We start from the raw sequence: 21,772 nt of genomic DNA, 5'->3' as shown, positions 1-21,772 counted from the left end.
ACCGTCCTCCCCGCTCTCAGCACAGGGTCTGGTGGCAGCTACAAAGCCAACACAAAGGCTTATAAATACCCACAACACACCTCTGCCCCCACTAAAGCACCCCCATCCCTGGAGAGGAGAAAGGGCACTTTTGGCTGGGAAGAGGTCAGATGCACAGGTGCCTGGCATAGGAACAAGAAAAAGAAATGGTAAAACATAAGCATTGGCCCTCTAGGGTTGCTGCCTACCCGCCAGGTTATTCGTTTGTGAAAAGATGCCCACATGGCAAGCTAAAAATAATCCTCCTGCTGCCAGCAGGTCAAGCAAAATCAACCCAGAGGACTGAGAATGGGACAAATGAGGCGCAAATTTGCATTCAATTAATCTGGCTTAGCAAACTGGTTTATTTGTCCTGTGCAGACTCCTTACTGTGAGGGCTTTGTGGCCTTTCAGGGTGGAGTTTAATTGATCATTGACTTTCCTGGTTAAGAAAACCACACAGACTTGTTAGCAGAGCCTGCCTTTTAAAAAGATGTAGCTTTTGTTAAGTGGGCTATATACAAGAGCCAATTTGGTGCAGTGAAAAGTGGAGAAAGTTGAGATTCAAAACATCTGGGTTTTAGGCCTGCTCCTTTCAGGATTGAGGTTTAGTCTCTCTTCAAACCCGAGGCTCCCCATCTTATACAGAGCTGGAGCTGGACCCCATGGCCAGGAGGCATGTGGACACAATTTTAAATAGTTTGACTCTAAGGGAGATAGAGATTACTTCTGCTTTCACTAGGAAGTCTCAGTGTGGTGGTAGTCTGTCTTCAGCACCTCTCTACTCATGCTTAATCTCCCTTTTCAGCGGCAACAGTATCCAGCATGAATTTATAAGATTGTATTGTTTCCATTGTATTTTTCCAGTGTCCTGTAGAAATGTGATACTGATTTTCTATTTGTAGCTTGGGAGTGATAACAGATCTCCCTTTAAAATTTGTTTGCTGAAGTTTAAAAAAAGAACAACTCGATTGAAGAGAAAGATTCAGTAATAGTGCATAAGTAAATTTTAAGTAATAGTAATAACGATTTAAATTTGGGAAACAGTGGCTGAAGCACAAAGCCTGTTCCACAAAGCCAGTCTCTGGATCTGGCTCCACATTTTCCAGATTTCCCTCCCTCCCTCCCGTCAGAGAGGCCAGGAGGCGCTGCCCACCCACTAGCCCCGCCCCCAGCCCCCGACGCACGTTGCATAAGTCACGCCCCCAGCCGGACGCACGTTCCGTGAGTCACGCCCCCAGCCCGACGCACGTTTCATAAGCCCCGCCCCTAGCCCCGCCCCCGCGTGCTCCTCCTTCTCGGCCGCCGTTGCCCTGCGCTGAGCGGCGGCAAGATGGCGGCGCAACTGCAGGACCGTGATGGTGGTTCGCAGCTGGCAGGGCCGGCGGCAGAGGCCGACCCCCTGGGCCGCTTCACATGTCCCGTGTGCCTAGAGGTGTACGAGAAGCCGGTGCAGGTGCCCTGTGGACACGTGTAAGTGGAGGGTCAGGGGCCGGTCGTGGGGGCGCCTGACTGGGAGGAAAATGGAGCCGAGGAGCGAGGCCTCGGCAGGGAGGGTCTCGAGGAGGGAGCGGGAGGACACGGAGTTCCTGGAGGCCCGTGGAAGTTGGCGGGGTGGTCTTCTCTTCCGCCCTGCTTACTCCCAAGTATCCCGCTCTTCCGTTGAGCGCCTGCTGTGTTACAGGCAGCCTGCCAGGCTCCTTCCCACGCGCGATGGTGGAGTCGCACCCTGCTGGGGGTTTGGTAGGGTCTAAAGTCGGCTCTTGGGGAGTCAGTTTCCCTTAAATAGTCTGTTCGTGGCCCCTGAAGTACACTGTATATGGCGTCATGTGTTTAGCTGTGCCAAGTAATGCTAACGTTCACTACAGTTGGGGAAACGCCGGACTAGACCAAAAGAACAAAAGGGAAGTCTTGATGTAGATCTGACCAGTCTGCCCTTCGCTGTGAAAGAGGTGGGGAGTTGGCAGATAGGGATTGTTAGCATTCCTACTTGGGTACGAGGTTTGTTTCATTGTATTTGAAATTATAAAGCTTCCATATTGCTAATAGACTGCTTATGACGACTGAAGAGAATGTGTGTGAAAATGTCCAGTATAGGTTCTGGGGTAGGTGCTTTGAGGTTGGCTGGGTTTGAATCTAAGCCTTGCTCCTTACTTCAGACACACATCAGACGCTTAAGTTGAAAGAACTGTAGAAAATGTGGCTACCTACCTCTTGCTACTGGGAGTTGGAGTTTCCTCTGTGGCCTTCCCCAGTGCTCGTCACGGGCATCATCTTGGTATTGGTCTTAGGACCCCTCTGTTGGTCAGTAGGCACAATAGGCACCTACTGGACCTCATGGGCATTCTTATTTCTGCAGCACTACAGCAGGGGAAGAGGGTTGGAGGCCATCTTGCAGGTGAGGGCACTGAGGCTCACTTAGGGCAGGTTCACCATTGTCTACTCTCCCCAGATGGACTGCAGGTGTCTGTTTGCCAGTTCAGAGAACAGTTGGCACCTGGCAAGGGCTCTTCAGGCACACTGACTGCTTTTTGCTTCTTCAAGTGCACCAAGCTCTTTCTAGCTTCAGGCTGTTCCTGTTTGCAGTTCAATTAGCCTGGAACTCTTCTTGCCTCATTTGCACCTCCCCCGTCTCTATCCCAGATCCTTTCCAGACTTCAAGTCCCAGTTTAAGTTACCTCCCTTGTCACCATCCCCATTTAAATTACCTCCCTGCTTCTTTCCTGGGGCTTCTTTCTCCAGCCTTGCACAGAGCAAAACTTAGGGATCACGAGGGTAGTGATCATGTCTGTTTTGCGCCTCTTTCTGTCCCAAGTGCCCAGCGTAGTGTCTGAGCAACCATCTTCCAATCTTATGTTCAACTGGCTAAAATATTTGTGTGCTCACTATGTGCCAGATTTGGGGGCACAGTAGGAAACAAGGTGATTCTGCCCTCGGAGTTCACAGTCCAGTGAATTGATGATAAATAAGTACTAATAATGCTCAAACTTTTGTCAAAACTCATTGTGCAATGGGAAGGTATTATAGAGATCAAACCTGGGATGGGGACAGGGGGAGTGATCAAGTAAGGAACGAATGAACTAAGAAATTAGTGGTGGAAGCAAACTTTGTGAAAGTTGAAGTGGAGCCTAGGTAGCTTTCTGGTTGAGTCCTCTTTTCCTTGGATCAGTCCTCATTATTATGTTTACCCAATTTTGGATTAATTCAGTGGATTTCATTTACAATTAACATTTATGAAGAGGATTGACCCAGCACAATTTGCCAACTGAAGAGAAGCAAAATTTGAGGTTTCCTTGAGCCAGATGGACCTTTCCTAGGTCAGAGGTCAGGGAGCAGTACTGGGATTCAAACCTTGGCTCTTTTCTGTACTCACCATACTAGCTCCGTGTGTTCATCAGTTCAATGTTGATTAAAGACAGATGGCTACACCTCTGTGAGGGCAGCCAAGTCTCCCTTAGCTCCAGCCGAGTGCTTTTTGCTCTGCCTGGTTGATTTTTGCTAACTTTTGTGCTTGGAGGTGAGCAGCACTGCAGCTCCGGCTGCGTGGAGCGTTGATCTTTATAAAACTTTATTTCAAGCCCTGAATTTTACATCCCCCTCCAACTTAGTGGAATACAGCTGGAGAATGGCAGGTGGCTAGGTGCCCAAGAGAAGGATTTTCTAAGTAGCAGTATAACAGGAAGTGGAGCATCTAGAAGGCTGAACTAGAAAAAGGCCCATAAATAGGAAATGGAAACTAAAAGCCAGTCCAAGGTGCAGGGGCCATTTAAAAGCAGGCTTGTTCGTCGGGTATGACTCAGGCACAGAGTGGCTTGTGAACATTGATCTCTGAGCTGAATCTTGGTGTATGCTTGAAGGGAGGCTTTGAGCCGCTTTTATCTACAAGCTGGGTTTGATTTCATTATGCTCTCTGGGATCTTCTGTGCTTTCTTGGGTACTCTATATTGATCTGCCTTTGAGGTACAACAAGTGATGGCCATAAGGCCCCATCTGCCTCTTTAACCTCATCGCTTATCCTCTCCCCGTGGTCTACCACATCATGGCCTCAGAGACCTTCCTTTCTGCCTTTTGGTTCCCGCTTTGCACTTGGTGTCATCTCTGTGGAACTCTTTTCATCCATGTCTGTGCGGCTCTCCTCATAATTTTAGGTCTCAGCTCAACTGTTACCCCTTTAAAGACGCTTTCTATGACCCCCTTCCCCCGCAGCTGATCTCTTTGCCTTGTTTTATTTCCTTCATATATTTAATCACTATCTGAAGTTAACACTTGTGTTTTCCCCTACTCTGGAATATAAGCATCATGATGACAGGGGTTTTGTTTAGTTCACCACTGTGCCCTCGCTTGTGAATCATTAGACCCCCTCACTTTCTCCCATCCTGGTTTAGAATTTTGTCTAGCAGCATTTAACATCTAGCTAAATAACAAAAAGGAAGAAAATTTTTAGAGACAGTAAAAAATGGTCAGATGCACAGATTACCTTTGATTATATGTCCTGAGTTCTTCCTGGCAGATTTTGTTATCTTGTCTGTCAGGTTGAGGATGTAGCCAGGGTATTTTCATGCTTTATTATTCCTTCCTTCTCTGTACCATATCTGAGTATCACCACCTATCTGGGCTTCGGACAGAAAGTTGGTCATCTTTGACTTCTTTTCTTTTCCAAATTCAGTAAATTGCCAAGTCCTACTGATTCTACCCCTGAATCATTTCCTGAATTCTTTATTGCCTCACGGTTTCTTGCCTTTGGCCATCTGTTTGGTTTCTACATCAAGTCTTTTCTGTCTTTCCTCATCGAAAAAATTTTTTAAACCAGCAACTCTATTGTCCTTGATAATGCCAGAGTTATTTTTCTAAAACTTGAATTTGGTCTGGTTGCTACCTTGTTTTAAACACCTGGCTCCCTACTGCTTATGAGGAAAGGTGTTAAACACTCACGATGCATCTGAGGAAATAAAAGTCTGAGTCTAAGGGCCTGGAATATTCTTCCCCTCCTGTACCACTGAACTCTTTCTTTTAAGGCTCTTTCGCGGATGCTGCCTCTGAAGTCTTACCAGCTCTGTCCTTCTTGGGTCACAACTGTTGCTCTTGACTTTGTGTTTCCATAGTGCTTTGCATTCACCTCTAATGATAGCCGCGTCTGTTTGTGGTGCGTTGCATATGTGCTAGACACTGTAGTAAGAGTCTGCTATGCATAATCCATCCTCCCAGCAATCCTAGAAGTAGGTACGACAATCTCCACTTCACAGAGGAGAAACTGAAGTTCAGGAGATCCCGCCAAGATCCCTCAGCGGCAGGGGCTAAGGTCTGAAGACTGTGCCGTAGCACCTTCTGCCATGTCATGGGAGTTTGCATTTATTTCTGTTGCTGGACCTGTGTGTTCGTTGCAAGGAACACCCTCCCCCCCTTTTCTTGCCCAGAAGGACTCAGTATTTGAATCAAGAGCAGGGAGCAAGTTGTTTTTTATTCATTGATGTCATTTTAAAAGTTTATCCATTTTTGTTGTCTTGTCTCCACGATGCATGACGCAGGTTCTCTGTATGTCTTGTTCTAGCTTTTGCTCTGCATGCCTGCAGGAATGTCTGAAGCCGAAGAAGCCTGTCTGTGGGGTGTGTCGCAGCACTCTGGCACCTGGCGTCCGAGCCGTGGAGCTCGAGCGGCAGATTGAGAGCACAGAGACTTCTTGCCATGGCTGCCGTAAAAATGTATGTGGAAGTAAAACGGAAGAGTCAGTGTCTTTCTATAAGATGGGTAAAATGTAGATCTGTTGCCACGTCGTTTCTGAAGTTAGAGCGTGACTAAGTGACTAACAGCACGTGTGCATGCTGGTTATCTGTGGCAGTGGCTGTGCTGTTGCATTTTGGTAACCTTAATTGGTTGTGGTGGGGGTTTTTTTCCTTTAAGAATTGGTTTAGTATATTACATAGTTTAGCTTTGAAAGCCATAGAAATCAGTTGTCCCGGTTTTTTCCTGCAAAAGACCCATTTTCCCAAAGCAGCATACACAGTTTTAATTAGAATATAATGAATGACATTTCTTAATTTTTTTAAATATAAAATGAAGTCAGTGACTCAAAGTTACCTGCTGCAATGAGTTTGAGGGGAAAATTTTTCTTTTTTTGGGGGGGGGGGGCCATGCCACCTGGCATGCAGGATCTTAGTTTCCCAACCCCAGGGATGGAACCCGTGCCCCCTGCAGTGGAAGCACGGAGTCTTAACCACTGGAACACCAGGGAAGTCCTGAGGGGAAATTTTATAATTTTATATTACTAAAGATATAAAACTTGTTCAACTTTTTAGCACTTGGCGAGGAGGAATTGTAGTGCAAAGGTCAATATGAAGTCATTTGATTATAGTAGCAATATCTAACATTTGACGTGCATCCATACTGTTTTGTGTGACCATATTCGAGTCAAGAATATTTATCTTAACATCTGTTGTAACTGCACAGGTTACAACATTTTATTTTCAAAGAGATATACACAGCATTATTGGTTTTTAAATCATTATGATTTTATTAATTCCAGACAACACAAAAATATAAACTAATGTAGGCTTGTTCCCCACTCCAGAGATGACCTCTTTAAAAATGCTTCAATTTGGAAGGCTGCAAGATATTTTTCTGCCCATTGACAAACACAAGTGTGAGATTTCTACAAAATAGGATCATACTATAATATATATTTCTACAAGTTCTTTTCACTTTTGAAAACTTTTTCTAACTTAATGACTTATTTGACATCCTCGCATTTTAGTTTCATTACTTTAACACCTTAATATGGATAGCCATAAAATGGATATACCTTACCATTTCTTTCCTTTCAGAGTGATTTAGCACTAGGGGTACCCAGTGGCTGCAGTTCTGAGTAGGGCTGTTTCCCGTCCCTTTTAATTGGGAGCTCTTTGATAGACAGCTTGAGGTCAAGTTCTTTAGCTGGAGATAAGACAGAAAGAAGCATCATGGTAAGCCAGAGCTCAAATACTGAAACATATTTTTCCTTGTAGTTTCTTTTGATTTAGAAACTCAAGATACTGAAATAAAGTTTCCTGTTACCTTCATCTTTCTTTATGTATGCATGATGAGTTTTTAAAAATTTCTGTATGCTTTTGATTTTCTTCATTTTAAAGATTAGTGATTGTATTGTATTATACCTCCAGAAATGTTTATCTTCCCTTTACGTCCTCTTTCTTCATTCCTTACACTTTTTCTTTCTTTTTAGATCACCTGTGATGAAGCACTCTTCTGTGGGTTTTCTTTTCTCTTTCCATCTTGCAAAGACTAGATTTTATTAGAGAAATAGAATTCAGATTCTGGGTTTTTTTTGTAAGATCATTTATCACAATCTGGTGATAGGATATAATTGTTTAACTAGGATTACTAGCCTTTATCCCTTTTACGTAAATCATCACTTTTCTTTGCCGCACTTATAATGGAATGTGGTTCTTGGCTTGCATAAGGAGATTAGTTTAAGTGCCAGTGTGGAAAACTTTAAAAACTTCACTGGGTTTGGAGTGTCTCTGTGAGCAGAGAGCATATCATGAATAAAGCAAACCTCCCTGCGAGTGATTTTAGAGTGGAGGCAGATAGCCTCGTTTGGTCACGTAAAACATCAGCCTTGGTATTAACAGAAACCCTGCAACAGTCAGAGTTTCAGTCCCATCAGCATAGCCAGGAGTCTGGTGAGATTGTTTGCCAGGGTGACATAGGTCTAGTTTTCATCTTGCCTTCACTTTGGGACTGTGTTGGACTGGGTACAAGTTCCTGACTAACTTGTGGGCTCTGATTCTTCCTACTTAAGTTCTTCCTATCCAAGATCCGTGCACATGTGGCTACCTGTTCCAAATACCAGAATTACATCATGGAAGGTGTGAAGGCCACCACCAAGGATGTGTCCCTTCAGCCAAGGTAAATGACTCTGTCACTCTCTTAGGTGGACGTCTTTCTTCATGAGTTTTGGAAAGTGGCGGTATAATTGTTATGCTGGCTAAAGCTGACATAAGGTTTTGTTTTGGGATGGGTGTGGAGAAGGACTCTCATGTTCACTTCAAATATTAGCTGATCTGTTATTTTCAGTCATTTGACCTGATGCATAAGTGATCATCAGAACCCCTGTCATGACACATTGAGTGAACTTTGCTCCTTTTGGGAGGGTACAGTGATTGAAATTATGTGGAAAGTTACTCACAGAGAGGTTTCTTCTTTTTTCCTGCCTTTCATCTTCCAGAAATGTCCCAAACCGTTATACTTTCCCTTGTCCTTACTGTCCGGAGAAGAATTTTGATCAAGAAGGACTTGTAGAACACTGCAGGTTGTTGCATAGCACGGACACCAAATCTGTGGTAAGAGTAACTCTTGGAGTTTTTTGTTTTGTTATGTGGGTTTTTGTTGTTGTTTTTTGAATTTTTATGAGGAAAAAAAGTCAAACTTAACAGAAAAATTACAGGGTTAGTTAAATGAACTCTATGTACCCTTTACCTAGAGTCACAGATTAATAAGATTTTACCATATTTGCTTAACTGTACTCTATATACATATTTTATGCTAACCATTTGAGAATAAGTTACAGATATCGTGACCCTTTGTCCCTAAATACTTCAGCACATATCTCCTAAGAAGAAGTAAACGTCTTCTTAGAAAACCACATTTTTTTGTGAGTCTGATTTTCACATTCAGGAATTGTAACATTGATACAATCTAATACCTACTTTGGGATTCATGTTTAAATTTTAACAATTGTAGTGTCCTTCATAGCAATCTCCCCTGGCCCCAAAATCCTGGATCTGTGTGTTATATTTAGGTATCATGTCTCTTTAGTCCTCAGTTTTTCTTTGTCTTTCATGACCTTGACATTTTTAAAGAGGACAGGCCAGTTGTTTTGTAGAATGTCCCTCAGTTTGGGTTTGTCTGTTTCTTCATGATTATGAGCAGGGATGCTACATCTTCCGGGTATACATCAGGCGGGTCATGTGATGTTTGTTGTTCCCATTGTTGGTAATGTTAACTTGGATCCCCTGGTGTCTGCATAAAGCTACCGTTTTCCATTTGAGTAGCTTCTTCATAGTTGTGGGGAAAGAGAATGTAGATGAAATTATTAGGATAGTGCTTATCAGTCCTTTGATATTTAATTTATATATCAAGGCTGACATGTAGTTTTCTTTAAAAAAAAAAAAAAAGTTTGAATTTGGTCCATCTCAGCAGTGTTACCCTTCCCTCTTAATGTGATTGACAGACTAGGTCTTAATACAACTTTCTCTATAGTTTTGTTTGTTTTCCCATTTATCTCACACTGCTTCTGTTGAACTGTGTAGCTAGTTTTATGAGCAGATCTTCAGCTCCACTGCTATAAAAGATGGTGTACAGACTAGAGAATTTGCATGAGCTTTTTGCTAGTAGAATTAGGCCTGATGGCACTCGGTGTTTTTCTGTCTTAAATCTTAAGATTCAGCTGGTCTGTTTGAGAATACCTTGAATCTTCTCTATTGAACTCCTTGCCAAGTCCAAATTCTGGTCAGTACAGCTACTTTTTACACTGGGCTCCCTGGACTCTTAATGTTGTGCTGTGACAGATTCCACAGATGAACCCCCCCCCTCTGCTTTTCCCAACTCCCCAAACTAGGGAACTGGGCTGGCTTGGCCCAGCGAGCACCCTGTTTTCAGCCAGGCCCTATTGCCACTAGGCACACACACACACTGTCTGGTGGCTGTACTGGGCACTCTCTTTTCATTAAGTTCCTGGCATGAACTATCCCCATCTTTTCCACAGATAATGGTGAGTCCTGCTTTTCACTAAGTTCCAAGTACCAGGTGTGTGTTCCTTTCTTCTCTGTTCGTTCTGTCTCAGGAGCTCTCTGATCTATCTCTGAGGTCACAGACTGGCAGCCTGTCTGGCCCATACCCATTTTCATTTCCCCAACCTTTAAAAATTAGCAGATTTCTCAATCTTGATACTCCACATTTGAGAAGTGAGAAGTTCCGGCAAGAGTTGGCTGGCTCTGAGTAGTGCTGGCCCCTCTAGATGGGATGGCTCACAGACATCCTGCTTTGCTTGTTTGCCTTCCCACCGCGTTCCTGTGAGCGCTTGAGTGTGCACCCCTCCTTCTGTGTCCTTATCATTCCCTCGTGCTGAGGAAAAGGCTCCTTTGCAAGTCTGCCTCTTCTCTGCCCGCATCCTCAGATCCAGGCAGAGGACTGAGACTAGGGCCTTGCCCTGCCCCTGAGGCTTCCTCTCCCCACCATGTCTCTCCTGTCACCTTCAGCTTTTCTCTCTACCCGCTCGTAACACTTGCTTTCCTTCAGACATGCCCAGTCTTCCCTGTCTAATTGGTGGGAGGAATATTTGGTCTACTGTTTTCTCTATATAACCTGCAGTTTCTCTTTTCCTTCAGGCTTTGGTTTGTCAGCTGCTGCTGTCTCTTCCGTATTCTCTCCTTTATCCCTTTAGAGTCCAGCGTCCACTGCTGGCATCACATTCTCCATGGACCCAGCTGGTCTTCTTAAGTCCTTGTTTTCTCTCACCTCGCTGCAATTTTTAAAATTTGTTTCTTTGTATGTAGTCAGTTCCTTGTATAAGAAGTGGACTGTGGCCCCTTCCCCTAGACTCCTGGTTCCCTCTATACCATCAGTTATTCAAGTATTTTTTATATCCTTGCAATTTAGTTTATGTTTGGATGTGAGAAATGCATTATATTACCACTTGTCATTTTTGTATAATAGAAGTAAACCCAGTGTAAAAGTAGAACAACACACCATGCCTGCCGACCTTGCATGAGATCAGTCACAAAGAACTGATTATTTTCTCTCAGAAATAAACAGCCTCATCATTTGATACTAATACCCATCCTTCTGAGATCTGTATCTTTATTACATAGATGAGTGTTGAGGTTTCTGAGGCAGATGCCAATCTGGAATGGCCATCGCACCCCAGAGCCATCTGGGATGAGCCACTTCTCAGCCGCCATGTCTTCAGATTCATCTGCATTAAACTTAGTAAATCCCCACTCCTTGGAGATGCAGATTTCCTGGCGGCCAGGGCGCCTGAACTTGGCCCTGCACAGGGCCTCAGTCACATGCTCCTTGTTCTGCAGCTTGGTGTGGATGGGCCTGATGACTTCACCAATGGAAGACTCTGGCTACTGTGCCCAAGGGCCTTCCCAAGGCACCCTGTACACCTGTCTGGAGCCTAGACTGGGGATGGCCTGAGGCCAGACATTTTCTTTTCCTATGATTCCAGAATAGCTGCTCAGTGCACATTCTTTGTCTGCACTAAGCATGATATGTTCTATGAAAAACACCCCAAAGCCAGGTTTTCAGCTGCTTCTTCAAGATGTTTCAGTTATGGTTCTTAATAACTAATTACTGATTGAAAGAGCAAATGAGCTTAGACACAGACACACAAACACCACCACCTGCTCCCACTACCCATTTTCCATTTTAAAGTTAGCCAGATAAGCTCAACTATTTTAGTAATTATGAAAACTAAAACGGATGTTAAATCAAATGATAGAGCTACTCAAATTCATTTCCTACCACTGTCTCCCCTGCACTCATTTCTGGAAGTGAATAAGAAACCAGCGTACCACCCACGCTAAGTGGATTGCCCACATTGTGAAGCTGGTTAGTGCATAACCAGTACTGGAACCCAGTGTCCTGGCTCCTAAACCAGTTCTCTCTTAACAGCATCAGAGACACCTCTGTCGGGTGCTCATTGGCCTCTGAGTAATGCTCAACTGTGTGTGTGGAAAATACACAGTTATGTCATCCAGTGACATTTCTAGCTTTCAAATGTATGATTCATGTGCGTCTTCCTTTTTTGTCCCCCTTTGGATGCAAGTGACAACACATTTCTACACACTGTAACCAATGTTGTTGACATCTGTCCACATCAGTACATGTAGATCTGATTCTTTTTTAATGAGCTTCTCAGTTTTCCATTACTTGTCTGTACCATGATTTAACTGGTCCCTTATTGATAAACGTCAAGGTTACTTCCAGACGGTATCAGAAAATTTGATTAAAGACTGGATATTAAATGCTACTAAAAAAAATTGATCGTTGGGTGAGATAATAAATAGTACTGTATTTGTAAAGCGAAACACATATTTTTAGGACTGTTCTGAAACAGTTAAGGGTGAATTGTTGTGTCTTATTTTTAAATGCTTCATTTTGTGCTGAAGTAAGTATGCCAAACTTAAATCTAGGTGTTGAGGATAAGGGATGGTTTATCAAACTATTATCTACTTTCCTATAGTTCTGAAGTTTTTCATAGTACATTTGTAAAGGCTGTCATAGATTTTAACATACCTTTGCCTGTATTTACGTATGTCTGAAAAATAAAGTGTTAGCCTGCAGCCAGTTAAGCCGACCGTGCTCTTTTCTCCATGGGGGCCCGGTGTGCAATGGCTGCAGAGAGCAGCCTCCTTGGTAGTGTATGCAGCCTGTTGCCTGTACAGGTTGCCCTAAGGGACCTTGGAGACAGCGCTTTCCAGTGGACATTCGTGTCTGGCCTCAGGCCGTCCCCAGTCCAGGCTCCAGACAGGTGTACAGGGTGCCTTGGGAAAACCCTTGGGCACAGTAGCCAGAGTCTTCCGTTGGCGAAGTCATCATGCCCATCCACACCAAGCTGCAGAATGAGGAGCATGTGATTGAGGCCCTGTGCAGGGACAAGTTCAAGTACCCTGGCTGCCAGGAAATCTGCGTCTCCAAGGAGTGGGGATTTACTAAGTTTAATGCAGATGAATCTGAAGACATGGCGGCTGAGAAGGGGCTCATCCCAGATAGCTCTGGGGTCAAATACATCACTAATCGTGGCTCCTGGACAGAGGCACTCATGAGACTTTGGCCCTGTCCCTTCCTCACTGAGGCCCATCAGTGAATCCCACTTCCTAACAAAAAAAAGAATAGTAATAAAGTCTTAGATATGGATTAATTTGGTCAAAGGTTAAGTACATTCATAATTTTGATAGATATTGCTAAACTACTCTGTGGTATCTGGTACTGCAGCCTAATTTTTTGTCCTTTTTTTCACCTCCTTTGGCTTCTTGAAATCCCTCTGATTATTTTGTCTCTGTTGAAGCCTCACTTCCTTCAGCCCTTGGTCCTCTGTTCTGCCCCTCTCCTTCTGCAGAACTCCTTAAATGTCAGTGTTTCAGCCCTTCCCTTTGGAAGCCTCCTCCTCCCCAGACTCTGGTTCTGATCATGCTCTCCTCCACAGCGCCAGCCGCCTGCCTAGCTCCTTAACCATTTCATATTTATCTTATGTCAGCCCCCTTTGTCACATATCTTCCTTGTAGATGGTGGGGTTCCGTCGGCAAGCCAGACCGCTTATGCCTGCTTCTCCCCCCCTCCAACTCCTCTCTGCCCCTCGCCGTGAATTCTCCATTCTAGCCAGACTAATTGGCTTCTTGCCATGTACTCTTTGTCTTTCCGAATACCTCCCGCTCTTCAAAGCCCAAATCAACCTCTTGTATGAAGGCTCTTTAGCCTGAGCCCCCTCATCTGCGCATTTACTTTATAAAAATAGCACATAAGTCTGTGTTTTACTTCCTTGGGATGTCGCTCATCTGTCATTTCCTTGGTTTTCTTTGTGCTTTTAGATCATTTTGTGTACTGGGTTGGAAGGTCGTAGTCTAGGCTCCTCCTAGGCTGACACAGTGTTCTCACCTCAGAAGGGGATCAAAAATGGGTGGTATCATGGCCTAAGCCTTTTGACTCGAGTGGGAGACTGACAGTGTCTTCTGGGATGTGAATGTGCACTTGAAGATGTGACCAGGCCCTGGACTGGTGGTCAGGAAAGCTGTCCTGGAAGAAAGGTGGCCGGACACAGGCCACAGAGGGCTAATGTCAGCTCAGACATCCAGCACCTGATACCGTGCTTCTTTATTGAAAGGTTTGTCCGATATGTGCCTCGATGCCCTGGGGAGACCCTAACTACCGCAGCGCCAACTTCATAGAGCACATCCAGCGCCGGCACCAGTTTTCTTACGACACTTTCGTGGTGAGTCTGGAGCCTGTGCTCTAACTCCTTCCCCCGGGGGGTGGCACAGCTCCCTCCCTTCTCTTACCTGGAGAACTGTGGGCCCCCTTGGTGAGTTTTGTCACTGATGTGATGGGCTCCCTGGAATGACAGCTGTGTGGTATTTAAGATGAACTGGCCAGTCATCTAGACTGAGATATAGTAAGCTTGCTTTTATTTTATGTTTTCCAAAACTTTTGTCCACTTCAGTATGTGGTTTCTACCTGTTATGGAACCTGGTTTAGGATCCTTAAGCTCAGGTGCCCACGGGAACCAGGCAAGGAATGGAAGTGATTCTGCTAAGGAATTGCAAGCTGGGCGGTGTGTGACTCAGGTGATGCAGCCAGCAACGCCAGCTGCAATTCCCAAATAGATAGCTTTGCCTCATTGAATCAAAAAGGCTGCTTTTACTTCGGAACGCTCCAGGTCTGAATGCTTGGTCTGTGCCAGGCTTCACTCAAGTGCTCTCTGGTCCCCACCCTTCCATCTGAGGGAGCCGTCATCATGGTCATCGTCAGGATGAGGCAGCCAAGGCACAGAGAGATCAAGCACTTTCCCGGAGTCATGCAGCCGGCATCGCAGACCGTGGAGCTGGCCCCTGGCCTCCGGCCCCTCTCCAGAGCCACCGCTCACATGCCCTGCTTCTCCAACTGAAAGTGAGTTCTTGCAGCTGCGCACAGTTGGCTGAGGCCGAGCGTCTTTTTTGCCCATAGGATTACGACGTGGATGAGGAGGACATGATGAACCAGGTGCTGCAGCGCTCCATCATCGACCAGTGAGCAGGCTCTGCTGGGGCTCGTGTTCCAGAGCTTCCATTACATGTTCCGCGGGAAACGTGTAACTCGTCCACCTAAATGTACAACAGACCTGGAAGTGAGCCGTGGTATTAGGACAGGGTCACTTCCAACGGGGAACAGGTCCCCAGATCAGAGCCCTCCTTTCCTTTGGTCTCTTCCCCTACTGTTTACCCTGCTTGTCACATGTCTGGTCTTGCTCCTCAGCCACATCCTGCAGCTTCTGCCTCCTTTTTGGAAGGGAACCCAGCTTCTCCACCTGTTCTTGTTTCACATTTGAGCCTCGTGTTCGATGTTGACCTCTCAGGTCCTCTGAGCCAGCCAGGACCTTTTCTGGGTCATGAATAGCACAGATGAGACAAGCATCTCCTCTCCTTGTCCCCGGGGTGTGAGCTCTGGCAATAACGCATCTGATCAGTGATGGAGCTCCTTCTGTGCTGTGCAAGTTCCTGTTAGTTGGTCCTTGGCAGCAGCTGCCAGAAGCTGGAGTTACCTTATGGGAAACATTTCACACGTCCTGTTGGCCTGAATGTTCTGGACTTAACATGGTCTGGTGCTGGAAGTTTTGCTTAGTGATATTTTCCTACCATTCCTGCACACCCTTAGGATTAACTGGTTCAATCTTAAATGCCTGCATGGTGCCTTTTTAGGATAAAGGTGTAACCACATATTTTTAGTGAAAGTAAGTGTTTCTGGCTTAGGAAAGTTAAACTCCATTTATCCATAAGTGGGGAGGAGGGTCAGCTAAGTGAGGTGGGAGGGCCATAGCTTTTTGGTTCTGATTTTCAAACTAATGAAGTATTTTCCGGTGACTTGGTTATGTTTGCTTCTCTACTGGGGAGCCTGCTTATGTTCCTGTCCTTGAAGCACAAAAAGGAGTCCTCAAATGAATAAGAAGTTTGGGGGCTCCAGTGGATACTAGTTCTTTTATTTGGTAATTTAGATTAAACTGTGTGTTGCTTTTCTGTCATGAATGGTTTCCTTATGAAACTGGTTTCAACACGTAAGTCGGTGTGTGAAGACCTGCCTTCTAAAGCGGAGGGGTTGGGGAGATCTGGTATCGCCGCTGCTGTCTCTGACAAGACACGCTGTTCAGAAGGCACAGCACACTTCCTGGGAGCAGTTGGTAATGGAAGCCGTCCACTGGAAACTTGCTTTGCTAATACCTTCGGAAGCCTGAAGTTCGACTGTTTCACGAATATTAATAAATACGAGGCTAAGGGCTGTCTACTCTGTAGGAGCAGAGCTTCTGATCCACCAAAAGGCATCTGGGTCTAGGTTCATTTTTCCTTGTTAGATCTCTTGTCTGAATATGGACATTGTTTCTGGTCAGTGGCTGAGGTTTCAGATGACAAGGGGCTCTGGGCCTGTGCACTGAGCTGTGGGCCTTGTGCTCCCTGCCAGCGAGAGCTGCACGTGCCCAGGGCCCAGCAAAGACGGGCCCTTTGGGGGCAGAGTAACTTTTTCTAATGTGCTGTTGCTTGGGAGGGCCCCGATGTTATGGTCAGATTCTTCACTAATTTCTGGAAGAAGTTCATCTCAGTCTAAGTTTAGAGGGAAATTTGACAAAACCTTCATTTGCGGGACCTGATGATGGTGGTCTCACTGGTGATACCAGGAAACTGAGTTCCTTGTATTAAGTGCACTTCATGTATTTCTAATAAGACGACTTTCCAGAAAGTGACATTTGTTATGTTCTGGCTTTTAAAAGGTGAAATATAAATAAATTTCATAATTTATCCAACTGGTAAGCTGTAATGCCTGTTTTCATTAACCACCATTTGCTGAAGTCTGGGTCTGGGGGGCTCCCGGAAGATTGTTGCTCTTTTTAAGGGGAAGTTCTTGTCTGTCATGAGTGAGTCCCATCTGGCTCTGATCTCAGCTCTGATACTTCGCCGGCTGGCTTCACCGGGCCTGTGTTGTCTGGAGAATGAACCCCCTTCCCTGCCGAACCCCCCCCTCGCCCCCCATGTTGGGAGGTCCCATGAGGCAAGAAGTGGCTGTGTTCCATGAAACGACTTCAGGTGCCTTAGCGGCAGCCCTGAAACATCATAGCAGAGGGTTCCACACGTGAACATCTGAGGTCATGGGCGTGTTTCTGTTCTGCACTCTGCCGCTGGCTGTAGGATGTCTGGAAAATACTTCCCCCTCCCGATTTAAATAGGTTTTAATAGGATCTATCTCCTACATGTGGAGAAGGGACAACAGGGGGAAAGAGGGGAAGCAGAGACCAGGGAGGCTGCTGTTGGCGGTTCCGGGCAGGAGACAGCGGCTGCTTCGGGCCGTGTAGCCATAGGGGTGCTGAAGTTGTCTGATTCCGTCAGATGTATTTTTGAGGGTAAGGTGTGAAAGCAAGAGAGGAGTTGCCGTGAGAGAATGACACCAAGGTTTGGGGCTTGAATGACTGCGGGGTGGAGTTATCTTTCTGAATTGAAGGGAAGACTCCAAGAGGAGCAGCTGTGGGGGAATCAGATGTTTTAGGAATGGTTACCTAGGCCTTGGGATAAGACTTCAAGTTCTAGCATCATGCACAAGATACAGGAAGTGCCAGCCCTCGAGCAACTCAAATAGGACTAGGATGTGCCTGGGGCACTTAAATAACTAAAAGTTACTCTGATATTGTCAGTTACTCTGATGTCAAAGGTGGATGTGGATCAAACTATTTCTTAAAATGTATGACTAGACAATATATTTCTACACTTGTTTTAAATATAGTGTAATTAAAAATAAGTAGGCATTAGAAGTATTTCATCTTCAGTGCTACAAGCTCTCACATTCAATTTGGCCAAAAAACTTGATTTCCTTATATTCAGGCATATATGGTGTTTACTAAGCACCCATTATGAGCCAGGATTGTGCTAGCCACTGGGGATTTATACACTAATCAAATGTATAATTACAGGCTGTTAAGTCCTCGTGGTAGGGGATTAATAAATGGTAGCTATTTCATAAATAGTAAATACCTCCTACTTTATAAAGAAACTAGAAGCCAGAAGTCCAAAGGCTTACAGAAGCATCTAGACCCTTTATCCCTTCTCTACCTGTGCCTTCTCCCTTTCCTATAATATTGCATGGGAGTGTAATTTGCCCAAGTTAGGAAGTGAACACCAGGAATATTCATACTAAAAAATTATTTGTTTGTTTGAAATTCATATTTAACTGGGTGTCCTGTATTTTTATCCATTGTCTGGAAACCCTAGTCAATGTATATTAGCAGAATAAATGTCCTGAACATCTGCCATATGCCAGGCAGCTCACACCTTGTCATTAAATCATCATTTGTGCAGTTACTTGTTTTAATGGCTGCCTCGCACACTAACAAGCTCTTGAGGGCAAGGACCATACCTGTCCTGTGCACCACTCTCCTCCGTACTTGACCCCGAGTATACTCAGTAAATATTCCTAGAATTGAAATGGAACTAAAGGGAGCCCTTTCACAATGATACTTCCTTTCCGTGGCGACTCTTCCAGCCCAGAATTAGGGGCCGGTACGGTGGCAAAAAGATCCTGAAAGAAGCTGGCCCCGCTGTCCAGCGCGGGGAGGCGGGTCCTCAAACCGGAAGCGCAGGAGCCAGGACTTGCCGGGCAGAGGGGGCGAGACTGGGGGCAGGTAAGATGGCTGCTGCCTGGTGGGGACCTGACCTGCCCAGGCCCTCGACGTGATCCCTGGAAGCTCTCTTGCCTTTTTCCCTCTCGCAATATCCCCTGGCCTTCCACAGTATCTGCTGAATGTCCCATATGAGGCTCAGCTGGGCGTTAATGAGTACAGGAATAACGACAATAGATAACCATTCTCGTCCTGGGTTCCTGACACAGCGCCTGCCCTCAAATGATTTTTATTTAACCCTCTTTCCTGAAAGGTGACCAAAACCAGGCATTCAGGATACTCCAGAAAAGTCAATCTGATCGAATCCTTTTAACCAGCCCCGCCATTACACACATGATGGAGTGGAGGAGGGAAAGGGTGAGTAATTTTCCCGAGCGGAACAGGAACAACTCGGTGGTACAGCATAGAGGTGTGAATAGATGCGTGGTCTCAGGCACACTGCACAGTCCCCAGCATCTACACTACTAGTTGTGTGACCTTGGACAATTTTTTTTTGGTTTGGCTGCGCCGTGCAGCTTGTGGGATCTTAGTCCCCCGACCAGGGGGTCAGACTCGGGCCCTGGGCAGTGAAAGCGCAGAGCCCTAACCACTGGACCGCCAGGGAATTTCCTTGAACAACTTACTCTAATCTCTTTGTGCCTTGGTTTCCTCATCCATAACATGGGGTTAATAAACGTGTCTTCCTCACAGAGTTGTGGGAAATCTAGTGAAATAGTCCACATCAAGCCTTAGAACAGGGCCTGGCACAAAATAAGTGCTTAATAAATGTGAGCTCCCAGTGCCACTACTGTTTTTCTCCATTCTTGAGACCACCCAGCAGTGCCCAGCCTCACCCAAGCAGCTAGCAGCTGTAAATGTTTGATGACTAAGTACTACTATTAAGTGAAGTGTTTCCCAAACTTGCCCTGAAGACATGAATTACCTGGGAGGCAGTTGCTCCAAAATAGATTCTCAGGCTCTTCTCTTAGAGATTCTGGTTGGCAGATGTGGGTGGGGCCTGGGAATCTGTATCTTTTAAAAAGAGCCTCAGGTAAAACGCATCCTTAGGCTAGCATAGGAAATTCTGTTCTGTACACAGGCTAGTGTTACAACACGTCTATTGCAGCTGGGGTGGGGCAGCCACTCAGTTGATGGTTAGAACCAGACGGCCAGACGGACAAGCTCAGTTCTTACAAGACTTTAGGGATAACTCTTCTGCTTATAAAAATCATCTAGACTGTTTGGTCTCACATGATGACCCCACAAAGGGAAAATTAGTAACTTTGTAGCAGAGAAACCTAGCAGACACCTTCTTTACCAAGGGATCAGACTTAGTATCCCCGATAATGGGACAAACCGTGGGTGACATGATGGGATGCACTCGAGGACGCAGCACTTCCGAGGTTCCTGGCAGAAAAACGTTTAACCTGAGTCTAATTATAAGGAAACATCAGGCAAGTCATCCAAACTGAGGGACATTTTTCGAAACTCTTGAAAAATGTCAAGGTCAGATTAAAGAAGACTAAAGAGGCAAGCAACCGACTGCAATGCTGCATGATCTCGGGTTGGATTTTTTTTTTTTTTTTTTTTGCGGTACGCAGGCCCCTCACCTCTGCGGCCCCTCCCGCTGCGGAGCACAGGCTCCGGACGCACAGGCCCAGCGGCCACGGCTCACGGGCCCAGCCGCTCCGCGGCACGCGGGATCCTCCCAGACCGGGGCACGAACCCACGTCCCCTGCATCGGCAGGCGGACTCCCAACCACCGTGCCACCAGGGAAGCCCCCGGGTTGGATTCTTGATGGGATAGGGGTTGCCCTAAAGGATGTTAATGGACCAGTTGCTGACATTTGAATATGGATTATGGAACAAGTAATAGTATTTTATCAGTGTTAGATTTCCTGATTTTGATAATTACACCACAGTCACGTAGAGAATGTCCTTATTCTTAGGAGATATGCATAGAAGAGCATATCAAATTACTCTCAAACGGTTCAGAAGAAAATAATACATGCCTGTGTATAAATAGATAAAACGATAAAGCAAATATGCACCATGTTAAAAATGATAAGGCTTATTGTTTTAAAAAATAACAGAAGACAGGTAAAGCAGAAAAATCTGAAAAAGAAAGTGCAAACCACTCCTCATCCCACCCCAGACAGCCAGGGATCATTTCTTCAATGAAATACTTACATGTCCTTGGATCACCATATTTTTGATTGAAACTTAAAATGGGCAAATGCTTTACTTCTGGTCTATAACCTGCATTTTTCACTCCATGATATATCTCTCAACATCCTTCCTGTCATTGTGGTGTCATTTTTAATGACTGCATGATGCTCCTGGTGAGGATGGACCATACTTTATTTATCAGTGGGTATTTAGGTTGTTTGCAGTTTGACTGTGTCAACCTAAAACAATAATACAGCCAGTTATTTTAGCAACAAAATGAGTTTATCCAGGAGCAGCAAAGAATTGCAACTCGGGACATGCAGCTATGGCAAACCACATGCGAGTCTGGTAGAACAAAGGAGAGGAAACTCTTTTATAGAGGAGAAGGGGAAGTTGGGAGGGGCTGTTATAAACAAAAAGTCCATTGGAGGAAACTGGGAGTTCAGAGTATAGTGCCTTGTCATTGGCTGCATTGTGAAAGTCTCTCAATGGCTGAGCTATTGTCAAGCAAGGAGAAAATCTTTCTTCCTCCTGCTAGTACTAGTAAAATAGTGTCACTTCCTGCCGGAGATGCAAGGTACATCCCCTGTTGGGATTTGTATTGACTTCTAGTGGCATATGCATGAGAGCTCCCCCTTCTGGCCTCCCAACTCCATTTTAGTGAGGTTTCCCTTTATTAATTTTCACAACTGTTACGGACTGTGCTAGAGTGAGCATCCTTCCAAATATGTCTTGCCTGCTCATCTAAGCATTTTATATACAGAGCTGCCGGGTCAAATGGAGACAGGTTGAGAGACGCAGAAATAGGGAGAAAGACTGAGAGAGACAGAGGCAGGCAGAGTCCAGGGAGACAGAGAGAGACATGCCCAAGGTGAGACAGTGAGAGAGAGAGAGAGTCAGAAAGAGACTCCCAGAGAGACAGAGAGGGAAAGAGACAGAGATAGAGAGAGACAAGGAGAAAGAACAAGGTGGAGGGAGAGACTGGGATAGAGAAGGGTTGCTGCTGTCCGGGGAGACTGAGAGGGAGCTGGTCTGAGGCATGGAGGCCCTGACAGCCTGGCCACAGGAATTCAGGCAGAGAATGACAAAGCGACTTTTAGGAACACACCCTCCAGATACGATTGTAGATGAGGTCAGTGTCCTTCGTGCAAGGATTATCATGGGACTATTGTTCCCGGTAAGCAGAAGATGAGAAGCAAC

General features: G+C 45.4%; 1 protein-coding gene across 1 annotated transcript; it reads left to right on the top strand.

Moving 5' to 3' along the window:
* The first annotated feature begins 1,305 nt into the window (after positions 1-1,305).
* Positions 1,306-16,561, top strand: RNF114 (ring finger protein 114). The gene is made up of 6 exons (XM_079944634.1): positions 1,306-1,491; positions 5,567-5,717; positions 7,811-7,917; positions 8,237-8,351; positions 13,898-14,005; positions 14,737-16,561. Exons 1-6 carry the CDS (start codon positions 1,352-1,354, stop codon positions 14,800-14,802), a joined length of 687 nt encoding a protein of 228 aa, XP_079800760.1. The 5' UTR covers positions 1,306-1,351; the 3' UTR covers positions 14,803-16,561.
* The last annotated feature ends 5,211 nt before the right edge of the window (positions 16,562-21,772 follow it).

Source organism: Stenella coeruleoalba, assembly GCF_951394435.1.
Source record: "Stenella coeruleoalba genome assembly, chromosome: 15".
NCBI lineage: Eukaryota > Metazoa > Chordata > Mammalia > Artiodactyla > Delphinidae > Stenella > Stenella coeruleoalba.
The sequence above is the reverse complement of the archived record's forward strand: the minus strand, read 5'-3'. Positions and strand labels throughout refer to the sequence as shown.

Coding starts and splice junctions, on each gene's coding strand:
- RNF114 (XM_079944634.1), top strand. CDS start 1,352: ATGGCGGCGCAACTGCAGGACCGTGATGGTGGTTCGCAGCTGGCAGGG. Junction 8,352..13,897: donor GCACGGACACCAAATCTGTG/GTAAGAGTAACT, acceptor CTTTATTGAAAG/GTTTGTCCGATATGTGCCTC. Junction 14,006..14,736: donor TTTCTTACGACACTTTCGTG/GTGAGTCTGGAG, acceptor TTTTGCCCATAG/GATTACGACGTGGATGAGGA.